General features: G+C 36.8%; 1 protein-coding gene across 6 annotated transcripts in view; it reads right to left on the reverse strand.

The window, feature by feature from the left end:
• The window catches only part of CDH19 (cadherin 19), a 121,763-nt gene that overhangs the window by 32,911 nt on the left and 72,551 nt on the right, over positions 1-16,301 (reverse strand). For 5 of the 6 annotated variants that reach the window (XM_087757480.1, XM_087757471.1, XM_087757489.1 and 2 more), the window contains 3 exons: positions 12,080-12,306; positions 8,460-8,754; positions 589-708 (listed from right to left, as the gene is read on the reverse strand). In XM_087757480.1, the coding sequence (XP_087613606.1) occupies positions 589-708; positions 8,460-8,754; positions 12,080-12,277 (613 nt within the window). In that variant the 5' untranslated portion in view covers positions 12,278-12,306. The remainder of the gene's footprint in view (positions 1-588; positions 709-8,459; positions 8,755-12,079; positions 12,307-16,301) is intronic. The other variant, XM_087757498.1, reaches the window with a different exon arrangement.

A 16,301-nucleotide genomic window follows, 5' to 3' on the forward strand; every position in this document is an offset into this window, starting at 1 on the left:
TGACCATATAATGCAGGTATAAAATGCATCATTGGACACAGTTCTGAATTTACATTCTAGACTGTGCACAGCACAACTGTCCTGATACTGGGAATTAATACTTATGGCAACATCTAGGCTGCATGACAGATCCATTCTGCATACTTAGAGTTCTGGGGAGCAGAACATACCATGTATCTCCTCTACCATATATAACCTTTCTTCCCCAGAAATGAGGATTTTGGAGGGATATCACATATCTGAGGTTTCTCCAACATCGAGATAGGAATGTCACATAATGAGTTGTAGAGCTGTTAACTGAGAAGTGTTCCTATGTCAATTTGTTGGATGGGGTACTCAGAATCCAACTCTTTTCTTTAGTAAGATAATTTGCTAAATAAACTGTTGATTCTCTAGAGAGAAAGAATGTCAGCTTCTTATGGGAAAGAAAGAATTGGGGTTTTTTTAGATCTAGGAGCTGTGCAAAGACATAGAGGTGTAGGGCCGTGTCAGTTGATCTTTGTGTTGAAATGAAGTAAGACATTTTTGCTTGCATCCATTTTATGTTAGTTTATGAACGTTTTCAAGTTACAAGATCATTTGTAGTACCTGTCTTTGGCTCCACAGAAAAATAAGGCTGTCCCTGAATGAGACTGTAAAGCAGACGGGCATTATTCCCATAAGAAGGATCATCACCATCTGTAGCGGTTACCTGTGTAACTGAAGTACCTCAAGGAAAAAATAAAATAGATTGTTTATTTTCTTATTGTATAAATTACCTCATAATTACAAAACATAAACTCTTTAAAAACCTTTTAACATACCAGTTATGTTAGCAAACAGTCCTGAAAATTTACAAGAGCAAATGGCATCTTCTAAAATTCATCATTGGAAAGGGAAAATATTTCCTCAGAAACTGTTCTTGTTGCATTCAAATTTTCAATTAAAATAAAAATAAACAGTGTATGACTTTTCAGCATTACATTTATGTTGCTTAAAATACCACTTATTTTATGCATTTTTCCCTAATTTCTGATATGTGAATGGAGTACAGCAAATTGTTTCTCCTCCCCTTGTATATTCTTCAAAGTATTTTATGGAAGTTTCCCAAGGGAATAAGAAAACACAGCCACTTTATCACCAGTAGGTCCACTAGTGATAAAGAAATTAATTGTTAGCAAGCAAGACAGCCAAGAACTATAACAAGGCTCTGATAACATTTTTTATCCTTGAGTCTTTAATGAGCCTGTCCCGGTACAAGAGGCACGGCAGAATCCCCAGTGCAAAAAACACAGCAGAATCAATCTGCAGAGCTTGATTTCATTTCTGGCTGGAAGCTGGTTATATCCTAGAGACAAGACTGACAGCAATCTCATGGCACCATCAGTGAGGACTGTACTTTGAAAGAAAACATTCACAGTAACATCATTTTGTAAGGTAATCATTATTTTTGTCTTTTTTCCTCACCTAGGTTCTTCCTACAAATACTGCTTCTCATGAGGAACAGTGGGAAATTAAGCTACTTTGTAAAACTTTCTGGCATACATTCACATGGTTGCACCTGCTTACCAATATAGCTGTATGGTTATGTTGGAGGAGAAAAGAAGAAGAAACGGTGGAGCGCAAGGAGTTAGACCAAAAACACCTTTTTTATTGCAAACTGAAAGTTAATACTTTTCCCCAATACAACAAATATATTAATTTCTGAGTTTTCTAGCATTTCAATAGTTTTATTTTTAAATAGAAATGAAGAAGGCTTTCTCATATAAGGTTATGCTGAATGAAATATTTTGATTATTTAAAAAAATATTTTTTGCATTTTCTCTCAATTTATTCATCAGCACTCCAAGTGATTCTGTAATGCATGTTGTCTTCTCTCAGAGTGGAGGTACACTAAAATGTTATTAAATGCCATCAACTTTTGGAGTTATATGTCCTTCAAAACATACAATACCAAATTTCTGACATTTAGGTGTGTATTAGGTGTGTGTATAGATGTATACATGTATATAAACTGCTCCCTATCGCTCTGGAGAAATTTAAATATAAAATGACAGATAAATATTTAATCAGGGCATGTATATGCTTCAGAAATAACAATATTCTTTAATAAGACTGAAGGGTAAAGGAAATCCTCAGCTACACAACTATCAACTTCATATCAGCTGTGGTCTATGGAAACTGTTCTAACCAATACAGGAAATTTATCCTCTAAGACAAGTTAGCATGTCGAAAATGCAGTTGCTTTGAAAAAAAAATGCAGTGCTAGTTAGGAAGGGGTCAAGAACTATGAATAATACAACAGGCATAGTCTGTTGTAAATGCCATTTTCTACTAAACAAACCCAAGTTCCCACAACTACATTTAGAAATGGACTTGTTTAGAGCACCATATTTAATAAATCGCAATAAAATCCAACAAATATAGGACTGCAAAGTTATCATTGCAGGTTTTTGCATCTCACTCATTTAAAGGTAGATTTATTTTCTACACCATTTATAACCATTAGAAAGAAATGTTGAATCTAAACCAACATTTGCTGCTTCTCTAAGCCCCAGTCTACTTTTCTGCTTGTGTGTTGACTCTTCCAGAGTATAGCAGAAGGCAGAAGCATGGAATTTGCCCAGTTGGGCTCAGTGAGATGCAGCTGGTGGATATAATGCAAAGGAGAGCAGCCAAGGGGCATCTGGTAAAGAGGGAGCTGACCTGGAGGGAAGCAATAACAGATCTGCACTCTCAGGAGGAAGACTATTTTTAAATTGGGGTGGCAAGAGACCATGTAAAGAGAGGACTATGGTTTCTCACATTTTTTTAGGACAAAGATTTCACGATCACTATATGAATGTCTACATTAAATATGGACTATGTAATAAGCAGAAGAAAAATGTTATCCTGCGTTTAGAATACTCTTTCAGTTTTTATTTTTTCACTGCCATGAAGCCTGTATTTCTATACATTTAACCTGCAGCAAACAAAGCAATCCATTTGTTGAATGGAATCATGTTTACCTAGACATTTGTATTTGAGTGTGGTAGGTTGACCTTGGCTGGACATCAGGTGCCCATCAAAGTCACTCTATCATACCCCTTTCTCAGCAAGACAAGGGAGAGAAAATATAACAAAAAGCTCATGCGTCAACATAAGGACAAGGAGAGATCATTCACCAATTACCATCATGGGCAAAACAGACTCAACTTGGGGAAATTAGTTTAATTTATTACCAATCAAATCAGAGTAGAGTAATGAGAAAATAAAAACTAAATCTTAAAACACCTTTCCCCCACCACTCCCTTCTTTCCGGGCTTAACTTCACTCTTGGTTTTCTCTACCTCCTCCCCCTCAGTGGTGCAGGGGGACAGGGAATGGGGGTTGCAGTCAGTTCATCACACATTGTTTGTGCCGCTCCTTCCTCCTCAGGGGGAGGACTCCTCACACTCTTCCCCTGCTCCAGCATGGGGTCCATCCCACAGGAGATAGTCCTCCACAAACTGCTCCAACATGAGTCCTTCCCACGGGCTGCAGTTCTTCATGAACTGCTCCAGCATGGGTCCTTTCCACGGGGTGTAATCCTTCAGGAACAGACTGCTCCAGCGTGGGTCCCCCGCAGGGTAACAAGTCTTGCCAGCAAGCCTGCTCCAGCATGGGCTCCTCTCTCTCCACAGGTTCACAGGTCCTGCCAGGAGCCCACTGAAGTGCAGGCTTCCCATGGGGTCACAGCCTCCGTTGGGCATCCACCTGCTCTGGCATGGGGTCCTCCAAAGGCTGCAGGTGGATATCTGCTCCACTGTTAACCTCCTGCAGGGGGACAGCCTGCCTCACCATGGTCTTCACCATGGGCTGAGGGGGAAGGTCCGCTCTGGCACCTGGAGCACCTCCTCCCCCTCCTTCTTCACTGACCTTAGTGTCTGCAGGGCTATTCCTCTCACATGTTCTTACTCTGGCTGCAATTGCCGTTGCACAGAAACTTTTTCCCCTTCTTAATTATATTATCACAGAGGTGTTACCCCTGTTGCTGATTGGCTCGGCCTTGGCCAGCGGCAGGTCCATCTTGGAGCTGGCTGGCATTGGCTCTGTCAGACATAGGGGAAACTTCTAGTAGCTTCTCAAAGAAGCCACCCTTGTAGCCCCCCCACTACCAAAACCTTGCCACGCAAACCCAGTACATTGAGTGACAGAAATTACAACGTTAATGTTATGTACTCAAAAAACTCCAAAAAGACATTTTTTGTAACTCCGTGGTTGGGAGAAGAATAATTGATCAGATACAAATAATATCTTTTAAAACAATCAATTAACACATAACTCCCCAAATAAACAAACAACAAAAAACCCCACCTCTTCACATTCCAGCCATGACATGATATAATTGACAATCCAACCATGATACAGTTTCACAACATTTCTGTGAAAATGAATATCATGGCAGTGACAAATTAACTGAATAAGTTTGTGGGCTTCCAAACATGCACTTTTGAATATGGGAGTCTGTGTGATGTTTATATAAAGTTTAGCCCCAAATATGTGTTTTATGTACACAGTAATGTCTTCAGCTGGATAGTAAACATGCTTGCACATTTTTTGCTTTTTATTAGCTTTATTTAAAGCAAACTACATTTTGCTGATTGCTGTGTAAGATTTTTCTTTGCAGCCTTGCTTTTACCCTTCTTGGGCAAAACATAGTAGTGCCACTTATATATTGCAGCCCATCAGGTAAACTATATGGCCCTCATATGGCAAATAGTTTTTCATTTTTCTAACTAGAGCTTGAAATCTAGAAAAACATTAAGTACTGATATATTATTGCATCTGACTTAACCATTCCATCAGATATATTGCATTTGTACAAGTTTAGCAGCTATATGGAAGACACTTAATGTAAAATTGTACCAAATGCCTGAAGGAAAACCACAGTCCTGTGTTCTCAGAAGACAGTCCATTTGCTGACACACTTTTCATTTACTTGCATATAAAATCCTAATAAAATTTAGTACTGAAGATAAAAGAGAGCTAAGAAAGAAGTAAAATATATTCTAATTTGTTGGCACATTAGTATATACACATTAATATTTGTAACTGTAGGCAAAATTATCTGTGCCTATTTTCTGTTTTTCTGCGGTTCTCTGAGGCAAGTGGCTGACTGTGAATTATTCTCTCCTTGCTTTCTTAGTTTCAGACAAAATGTTCACCAACAGTGAACTGCTTTCCCAAGTATTGACCATGCCTCCTGAGCATGTTTTCTATGAGGAAATTACTAGGAGATCCCAGGTCTAGCATCAGTGAGCTGAACTGCTGCTAGAGAGCTCAGAAACAGAGCAGAGACCAAGTCTCTCTATTTCACTGTATCACTTAAACTAATTCTGGTCTACATCCCTTACTATGCAAGAGGATGTTCTATTTTACTGGGAGAAAAGCACTGATATAATGAACTATTACAGTATCAACGCTGCAAATTTTAGTTGGTTACTGTTTCTATCTATTGTGAGGTTAGAAATTTCCTTGTAAGGATTAATACTTTAGGACGCACATTGAAAGAGGTTTCACCTCAGAAGTGAAGTCCCTACCCTTTGAGAAGCAGGGTAAGTAAGCCCAGAGAAGGCCTCATGATGTGGCTCAGATGTTTCATTGGAGCTGACCACTGTTAAGGTATATACTATTATATACCACTGCACTTACATTCCATATGCCAGACATACCCATGAGTATGCCAGTAGTGTCTACATGGAAGAAGTAGGTGAAAGAATGTTCTCTGAAATAGCTGTGGTATTAGTGCTAGAGAGGTCAAATGTAGAAGCAGCAGTGTAGAAAATATTTCAAGATCCATAAGACTGACTTAGATTCACATATCATACACTGAATGACTATGAATCTGTGAGTTTACCATTTCAGGTAGTCTGTGTCTGAAAGAGAAGACACACAGGGATCTTGTTTTATTTTTCACTCATTCTGACAAATGGGAGGTCGTGTTACTTCTGATTTTTTTTTTCGTTTCATATATTTCTACATTTTACTGGAATCTTTTTTCATAGTGTTACAGGAATATCACAAAATAAATTAAGTTTTTTGCAGTTTAATTAAACTTATGCTGAAGTGATGCTGTGTTTTAGGAATTTAGATATATAATAGATGACACAGGTGACTGGATAAAGGCTGCTGAGCTTTTTAGTTTTAGGGTATCAGTTTATAGCCAACTCAAGACAGTATAGATTGAAACTTCTCATCTGTCAGCTGCTTGTTGATGGTTTCAGGTGATAAACAGAAGTATATGGGAAAAGATTACTACTGTTGGTTTGGGCCATAAGTACTGTCCTACCTTTTACTTTTTTTTTCCATATAGACATCATTAAGACAGGAAGAGAAAATAGAAGGAATCCATGTCATTTCTTGATATACTTCTCTGAATGGTTACAGGTCTGTGTGAGTATAAATCAAGCCATACTAAATTATCAGCTATTTTAAAACCATTTTTATAAAAGACCAAGTGCTTCATAAATAATGCTTTACCACAGCAAAAAAAAAGGCAAAAAAAAAAAAAAAAGGCACTGCCAAAGTCCTAAATCTGTGTAATCCCAGATAAAAACACCCAATGAACTATGCCCATTATTACTGTGAACACATAAAAAAATGCAAAGGTCTTTGACAAGGCACCTGTCTTCTTGTCTCCAAACTTGAGTGAATGAGCAAGATGCAAAGGCTAGAAGTACCCTCTGAACAAGCAACTGATTATGTCAGAAAAATTATTTGACCAAGAGCTCAGATGCAGAAGTCTTGAGACAAATGAGTCTGTCTGCACAGAAGAAAGTGGCAGTGAAGAAACAATCATACACCCAAAAGTGATTTCCCTCGTAGAAGGTGGTATAAGCAGGGTGAATAGGAAATAAATTCATTAAATGGATGTCTTTTGTAGTTATTGCTGGTAATGATGGTGAGCTACTGCTTCCTGGCAGAAATTAGGATATTAACCCCACTTTTGATTAAACCTCAGGCATGAATATCCTTTTCTTGCAACTGCTACCCAGACTGGCAGAAGAAGATAAAGTTTACAGCTCTCTGTGAAAGATTCACTGAATCTGCCCTAAAAGTTGAATGAGTAGCACTGAATGAAATAATTTTTTATTACCTTTTATGATCACTGATGCTATTATATTAATGACCTCATTAATTCATACAGTTTGAAGTAGCACAATATTTGAATATCTTTTCAATATTATTTGCAACAGAAATAACCAAAAGAGATAGGGAAAGAGATAGTTATCTAGAGAGAGCAGTATCTATAACATGCCTGTTTATGTCAGCTACATTCACACTTTGGTTTTTTTTAAGGATTTAAATGTATGTGTATACACATTATGTATGCATATGTATATGTACACATACATGCGTATACACCTATATTTGTCAGATGTTGGCTTTGCTTCATATTTGTTGTATTAAGTTGCCAGATACATGACAGATCCTAGTACAGGTCTGTTTGATCGTGTGAAGGTGAGAAAGAAGAAGCGTGGGGATTAAATTGTTCCTCTTGAGAGGAAAATTACAATTCATGTGCTTAGGAAATCAGAAGGCAGTCCTTCACTGCACAGCATCTAATCCAAACAAAGAGAAGCTGACTAATAGGAAAGAGGCTCGGCAGTGTAAATGAGTAAACATCATACATGGTGTGAGGGTTGTCATCACGTCAGCCCCACATTCATACCATTCCTGTTCTGAACCCATTACTTATAGGAAGGAAACTATCCCTATCTTTGGGGGGGAAAACGTGAGTGCCTGTGATGTGAATGTGATTCTTTTCCAGTTACAGTACAATATGATTTCTACTCTACAGGGTATAATAAAGACACATTGTTTAATTATTAAGCAGAATCAGAGTAGACTGAAGGATGCCGTTGAGTACTTTTCAGTTCAACCAAGCTTATATTTATGTCCTTAAAAGAGTCAGCTGAGGTCAGAGGACTTTAAAGTTTATGTGCATGCTACTTTTTTTTGAGATTGGTAGAAGCCTGAAGAGCTGACAGGTTGTAACAATAATCATACACTGAAAAATTCTCTAGAGATTAGGGTGCTATACTGACTGAAGAAGAAGTGAAATCCGTCATCCCCAAATCTCCTTTGCAGTATCAACTGGCTATGGTACTCTACCTATTTCAAATGGTAATGTTATATTTTTTAACAAGTACCAATTTCAAGGTTGAATCACTGGTGGGAAAAACAACTCTCTATAGTCAATCCAAGCATGTATCCAGATTCTGTAAAAGGACTTGGATACATGTAGATACCTAAATATTTAAAGGCAAGGATGTTAAGTAGAGGTACGCACAACCTTCAGTTTGAGCATATAACTTTGCAACTTTGTAAGCTTGTAAAATAGTTTGCTTCCTTCTCACTGAAAGGTCATCTATAAAATATGCTATTAAGATTTTATATCAACATAGCTGTCTAGAAAAAATTAGGAAATAAAGAGTTTGGTTCACAGCATGTCATACCTTCAGGTGACATCTCTGGAACAGTGGCCACATAAGGTCCATCCAAGAACTGTGGTTCATGATCATTGACATCTCGAACCTTGATAATAAATTCTGATTCAGGTTCAACAGGAAGCTGAGTGCTCCTGTTAATTGCTTGTGCTCTTAGAGTGTAGAACGGTTTCTTTTCTCGATCCAGCTTTTGTGTTACGTAAATTTTGCCGTTACTCTCATCAGCGATAAAAATGCTTCCAGCTCCCTCCCCAGTCAAAATGTATTTTAGGTTGCCATCCTGCTTGTCTAAATCTGATTTCAGCTGCAAGTACAAAACAGAAAAATAAACCACATTTTGGGAGGAGTAAAGTTTTGGAATATTCATTTTAGGCTTTGTTTGTTTTCATTCTACAGTGAACCCTGTCACTAGTGAGCCTTCTTGGATGCTAATATTTAAAAGAGGCTACTGTCACATTTTCAGCAAGTCATGGCTCAGTTTTAAAGTATTGATATAACAGCAATATAAATGCATGGTAAACCTGAAAAAAGATGCTTCAGCCACTTTGAAGTGAAGGGAATGAATGTAAGTACGTACTTTAGTTCATTGCTTTATCAGCTCCCATAAACTTCTGCTGAAAATGATGCAAAGGTCATTAAACACTATCTAAGTTTTTTATTATTATGAATGACAAGTGTACTTTGTAAGTTTTATATAGTTTTTGTAGTCAGCAATACTAAGAGTAAATATGAGAGACAGTGGTGTTCTATTTCTGTTGAAATATTAAAGAGATGAAAAGCCATTCTGTGGTATAAGCTTGTATTATTTATTCTGAAATAAATTGATAGACATTTTCCATTTCCTTCCATGATGATGTGCATCCTCTGCTGTCCTGCTAAGATGAACTTTATGATGATGATTCCTCTGATGAAGCTGAGCCCTGGAGACCATTGCAGTCCAGCTGCATTTGTTCATGCCAACAAAATAGTTCTGTTATTGTTAACAATATGTAACAGTACTTTTTTAATAGCAATAACATAATTTCTTAACTTCTTAAGCATCCACAGTTGAATTTTATGGGAACAGCAATTTCTATTGTTATTATTTATTTATTTATTTATTTATTTATTTATTTTGGGTTTAGAACAAAAGATGTCAAAATCTCTAAGAGCCTAGATAATAATTGAAAAATCCAAAGTAAAAAAAAAAAAAAAAAAAAAAAGTTTTATTCAACCTGCTTCTCCTACAAAGGTTTTAAATGCAAATAATATGTCTACCTGTTGACTTCAATGATCTCACTGTTTTGCTTCATGCTTATTGACCCTACAGCTCAGTGTAAGATATGAGGCCACAGAGTGGGAAAGAAGTAACTATGGGGTGTGAAAGGCACATTTTCCTATTGGGTCTACTCAACATATTTTGTAATAGCTTCTGAAGTTGCAAAAATAATTTTCAATTTTCTTTGGAATAATGCCCATGTCTTTTGAAGATTTTCATAATGCATAATTGTCTGCATGCATCAAATGGCTAATTTATTCAGAATGTGACTGGGCCGCTGCTCTGAGATATGAGGAACACTTTTGAGTTCCTGCTCTGAGTTGTGTCAGAGTATTTAAGCCCTAAATTATACAGAGCTAATTCCCCTTGCCAGTACAAGAGAGAGAATTTTCAAGGCTAGGGAGTTTAGAACCATCTGAAACATGAACAACTTAAAGTTAAATGTTTTCAACATAAATAGTTGTGTGCAAAACATGGGACAGGTTCACACCTTTATGACTGGTCTGGTCAAACTCATTTTAACACCATCCAAATTTGGCATCTGGCTAAAGGGCACCACAGATTCTTTTTGATCCATAAATCTTGGTTTCCTTGTCATGAACCCCAAGGCTTGGGAAAAGTGGTGAATATCTAGATCTTTAAACTAAGATGGGGTTCAGATGTGATCACAGAGTGCATCAAACCCTTAGAGACTGGAAGCATGCTTCGGACTGGCTGTTTAGGCATAACCTTTGTTGAACCACTTCACTCAGAATCATTTACCCCCAAAAGATTTTCATGACCTTGACCATGTTAAATGAGAGGTCCCTTACAGATGACATTTGCTGAGAAAGCATACTGAAGGTTCTCAGTTTACCTGTTTTATTAAGCTAGAAACAAAAGAATAAATAGTCTTTCCATTGTAAATGAGAACTGGGAACAAGAAGTTATGTACTTGCCCTCATATATCTGCCATTGCAGTGCTGCTCGACACATTTCTTAAACATGATAATGGAAAAGGATTCATGAGTCTATGTTAAATGAAATTTGAAGATTGAGCTCTGAATCTGACTGCGTAAAGAAGTTGATATGGAATAGTGACTTAAAAACAGAGACTATCTACCGTTGTATTTTCATTGATGCAATTTCCTTCAGGGCTTTATTTTCTAAAGAATTGTGTGTTTATCATAGACTATCACTTCATTCACTGAAAGCAGAGCAAATTCTCCTCAATAAAAAGACACAAATAAGTATGTCTGATTAGACAATGGTTAGACTGCAATAAATTACCCATAATCTTCAGTAAAAATTCCCCATAGTTTACCTGTGAGAAATAGGCAAGATTATGAATTTTTTTCTAAAGCTGTATGAAAATACATGGTATTTATGAAGTTTCTTTACAGGAAACTCTTTTCCAGGTATGGGAAAAGTAATAATAATTAAAAAATGGGTGTGTCTACATTTGTTCTTTCGGAAGTGAGACATCACACTTCCATAGTAGTTACTTTGAAGGGGCTGTGAAAAAGTAATTAATGAATTTTGAGCACTTCACCCTATGGGCCCAATTAAATTTTAGTGCTAGTTAATTAGCAGTTAAACTTATTTTGGTTCATTCATCTAGAAAGTGCCTTAAAGAAAAGAAAACTAGATCTCAAGATTACAGTTACATCTAGTATACAAATATAAATAATAATAATAAATAATAATAATCATAAGGAAAGAGAGATCAAAGGGGCAAATAAAACCTCATTAAGGCAATTATCTTAAAGCACTTTTTTAAAGGAGGGTGAAAACTAATTTCTCATCATGCTAAACCTACATTAATCTAATGAACCATACAGATTCCTGTAGTTTCTCAGTGGTAAAAGGATTTAGTATTAATCTGCTTCATTAAAAATTAATGAGGGGTAAATCAGCTGCTACTTAGTGTAATAGAAAATCATGCTAAATACTGTTTGTAAACCACACTGCACTCAGTATGGCTGCTTTGATGCGGTGCCAAAAATAGCACAAGCAAATTGCCAGATGTTGATAAATGAGTCCTGGACTTTCATTCAGAAGACAGAAAGGAACTTTTCAGCTTGATAGCTCTGTCTGCTGTACATGGAACTAGTTTTAGTAACAGAGTGAATATGGAGTTTCCTTGACAGCAGACCTAAGTGAAGGAGGTTCCTTGGTACTCTCACAACCTCCAGCTCTTGGAGTTCTTTGACCCTAAGTCAGGTCACAGGAAAGGAGAGATGTTGTGCTGCCTGATTACAGCTCCCTGAGCTCCTTTTTCTGCCTTTCCAGGTCACTGGAGATACTTGGTCTTCCAAGTCTAGGTAGTAAGCTGCTAACAAGCAATGTTAAATCTGACCTTGTACCATCCTTGAATCATTACTTATCATACCTGTCCAATGTACACAGGCATCATTGAAGTCTGTTCCTCAGTTGCAAAAAGTGGCTCCCATACCCAGCCACGTTTCATTCTTCGAACTGCTGTGAAAGACTGATCTGTGTTTCGAGTGCTGCAGTTCTGCGTGCTTGGAGAGCAAGGTAAAAGTTGAACCAGCATCAGCATGAGAGATAGCGATGTGGAGCAATTCATACTGAACCCTTCTTTCAATCAATTTTCATCTGTGGAAGAGGAGAAAAAAAGAGAAAACTTTGACAAAACATCACTTTTGTCTTGCCACTTTTACATATTGTTTCTATGCTCATAAAAGAGCTGATTTGCAGTTTTAAAACCTCCTCCTCTCGCTAAAAAGAAAGGGCTGAAACAAACTTTGTTTCTGATTAAAATAGAGATTAGCTTAGAGACTGTGGCATGAAATTCAAGTGTTCAACTTCCCTTTATGAATATCCTACACAGGGACTTTCTATGCAAAAAAGGAAAATCATCCTTCAATTAATTCATCTTCCAGATTAAGCTGGGTAATTGTATTGTGTAGCCTAGAAATAATTTGATTGGAATAATTGTATGTTTCTGCTTAGACAGGGCTCATTTTGAGCTTCAGTTACAGAACTGCCTGAAGGGTGAACATCTAGCCTTAGTGGCCCTGATGACTGACAGCTGAAACAGAGTGGTGTAGATATTTTTTTTAACCTCTTCTTTCTCTCTTTCCCAACTCAGCAAAATGCCTGCAAAAATGCAGAAGGTGGTAGGGTATGATGAAGAAGCAGCAAAAACATGCAACTTTCTCCTTCCTGGTCAATAGAAACTGTCTTAACTGATTTTACCACCTCTGACATTCTTGTCTTCAATTAAACAGACAAAGGACAAATGCATCTTGAATGATGTGTGTTTCTGCAGCCAGTTTCATTGGCACAAAATATTCTTTCAGAAAATGAAGGCTTTGCACAAACTATATGCTATTATTGACTTCTCAGTGATTTTTGGTACAATAAATGAAACTCTGAATTTTAAATAAAGTGCAATGCTCAGTTAAGAATGGCCATCTTCTATGAGGCAAAAAGGAAAATTTTGAAAATCCTTACCACACACATTTCAAGTCTTAAAACCTTACTTGGCAATGGCATTATCCATTCTTTTCAAGGCTTTAGCCTTGAAGAATAACATTTCCTATGCAGGAACAGTCTGGTTTATGAATTTATCAAGTCAGTCAGTTTGTACAACACACTGGAAAGAATATTTGGCTGCATTTACTTTAGGCCTGAAAAATCCAAGATCCTTTTACCTGTCCAGGATAAAATATGAATTTATGTATTTTAAGATCATGATCTAAACAATAGTGTTATAAATACCCATTCTTATGCAAAGGGAAATTCCATAATTGCTTAAAATTACAGACAGTTCATATAGACAACTATTTCTTTCCTTCCAGCAATTTTACATGACATTGAACATTATTCTGTTAAAATGTAATCTGTGTATGTATATTTACTGAGAAAAAGATAAAGGAGTTCTGATAGTAGGTCATATAGAATTGTAGGTGTTAAAGTGCATGTTCTAATTTCTTAACATTTTGTGTTTTTCAACTGTAAAGCTGTAACAGTGCAAGACAAGACTTGAATGGAAGGAATGTGAGTTAGGTACTCTCTTGTTTCAGTTTTCTGTGGAAAATTGCTTATTTTCCTAAAGCTGCAAGAATAATATTTGTGAAATGGAAGACAAGGCCAACAAAGCTCAACTTGGCTCTCAAATAAAGCTTGAGTGAGGTTTAAAAGGCCTAAAGCCCTTGTAGAGTCTCTCTGTACAGTGGGTATATGTAACACTAAGCAGTAATTTGCACAGAAAGTAATCTTGAAACTGAAGATTTTACTGCAGTACATACCAAAGGACAGACAACTCAAACAATGAAAGCTGAATAGTCAGAGAGACCTTTCTGAGGAATCGTAAAGAGATTTATTTCAATCACTATTTAAATGAGGAGACAGGTGTTCAGTCTGGGCCATATCAAATGCTTCTGGCTACCCATTAGCTGATGTTTTGGCAGCTTGTTCTGACACTGCCCACCTTGTTCAACAAAGTATTTCAGGCTTGTGGGGCAGTATTTCATGCAGAGTGAATGCCAAACAGACACTCATTATCAAACTTAACTGACAGACACTGTGTATAAATATCAACATAGTGAAGGTACAGAATATGGCTACGCTGGTTTACTGCTGGCCACCTTTTAGCAATGCACTCAGCAGTTGTCCATCAGCAATGAACAGCTTAAAGAGCATAATTAATATTTTGGTCTGTTTCAGTGTCTCCTCTTTACTAATTCATGTTAATAGCCTATGATACATGGATTCAACTGTCAGGTCTCAGACAAATTGCGGGGGGGGAACATTTTTAGATTTTGACAGGTTGCACACTGTTATGTGTATAAAAGGACTTTAACTTGAAAATACAGATGGTAGGCAAATTCTTGTTAAAAAAACATAAAGCTATGTAATGGAATTGAGAGTTATATGTATTTCTGGTTTTCTCTTCTCTGCTATATCAGACATACTCAATGTGCCTTTACTTTCAGGACCTTTCACAGCATATTTGCTTCCAATGTCTTCCTACTCATTTGGCATTGAGACACTGCCTCCAGCCTCTGGCCAGCACATGTTGCCATTCTTTATAAATCCAATTGTTCCCTTGTGAAACAATATCACCTTCTTTCTGTTCCACAGACCGTAACTCACTCTCAGGAGGAGCTCTTGTAAAATATCCAGAAACTAATTTCTTATTCCCTCCTCTATTTCTAGTCTTTCCTTAAAAAAATCTAAATTTCAGTGTTACCTACTTAAAGGAAAAAAAATGTTCACAGTGTTTAAGATGATTCTGTGCTGAGACTGCTGCCTATCACAATGACTAGTATTGTCTCGTTATTCCCTTGTACTCCTCTGTCTTTCCCTGTCCATCAGTTGTCTCCTGTTTTACACTCAATTTGTAAGGTCTTTGTAAATGAAATTACCTTGTACTCTATGTTATAATTACAATATGCAGCAGAAGGGAGGATTGGTAAAAGCACAGAGCTTTTAGGTGCTGTAGTATTATGCACAAATAGATATATTTTTAATAGAATAATCTGTCATTGAAAAAAAACCCAAATATATTTTCAGAGATGAGCAAATGAGCTATCACTAATAATTTCCCAAGGGAACGAGAGAAATGGGGACCATTGTTCTGCTCTTTTCCTGTTCTTCAGAAACTACATCTCCACTCTCTCTTACTTGCATTGGTTTGCAATAATAAAGACTGGTACTTGGAACAGAGTAACGAGAATATCAATTGCAATTGTAATAAGCAGGCTACAGCTTTTAAAGCAGTGTCTTCCTTTTATACTGAATGAAAATCATGAGTTTCCTGTAAACTAGGAACGAATTTACCTTCTTGGCACAAAGTTGCAGAGTCCTTTGTTAGGTTTGTTCTGGAACCATCACCATTTGAAACTGGATATTAATTTTAGGTGTGCTGGTAGTCTGACTTGGTTCTGAATTCCCTTTGTTTTAATAATAGTAATTTATTTTAAATTACGACCATGTCTTTGCATTACAAAATAATACCTGTTACTGGCTAGTATTGCAATAATAGTAGGAAGAACAAGAGGTTTGAAAAAATACAGCTTCTATGATACAGTGAAGTTACATATTTGTTGGTGGAAAAAAAAAAAAAAACTAAGGGTGGACAAAACAACAACCTTCTAAAGCATTAAAAAAACACCAAAAAACAGATTACAGTGAAGGTGAGGATAAATTCTGTTCTACTTCTGTTAGCTGAAGAATAAGGCAAAAACCAGCTTAATTTTGTAATAAAACCCCCATAGTTTGGTATAAGTAAAGCCTTTTAATTAGGAGGTAACAAAACACTGGAACATGGTAACAAGGGATGTGGCAGATACTCCTTAACTAGAGACCATTAGGGCCATCATGTGTATATACCTGATCTTACTTCACGGCGGGATTTTCAAACAGTGACTCCTGAGAAAAACAAATCTCTCTGTCCTTGAAAGTACTGAACAGAACCAAAACCACCAGACTGAAAAACATTCCTTTTGTGCAAATTGGTGTTGTCTTTGCTTGTTTTAATAACATCAAGCAAACAACAACAACGAAGTGGAAAAATTCACGTAAGCCAATCTAATTCATTAATATGCAGCATCTGAAACATATTTCTTATCTCAAGCAGAGGC

The sequence above is a fragment of the Nipponia nippon genome, unplaced genomic scaffold (assembly GCF_047370975.1).
Source record: "Nipponia nippon isolate SJK-2023a ecotype South Korea unplaced genomic scaffold, ASM4737097v1 scaffold_1, whole genome shotgun sequence".
NCBI classification, from domain to species: domain Eukaryota; kingdom Metazoa; phylum Chordata; class Aves; order Pelecaniformes; family Threskiornithidae; genus Nipponia; species Nipponia nippon.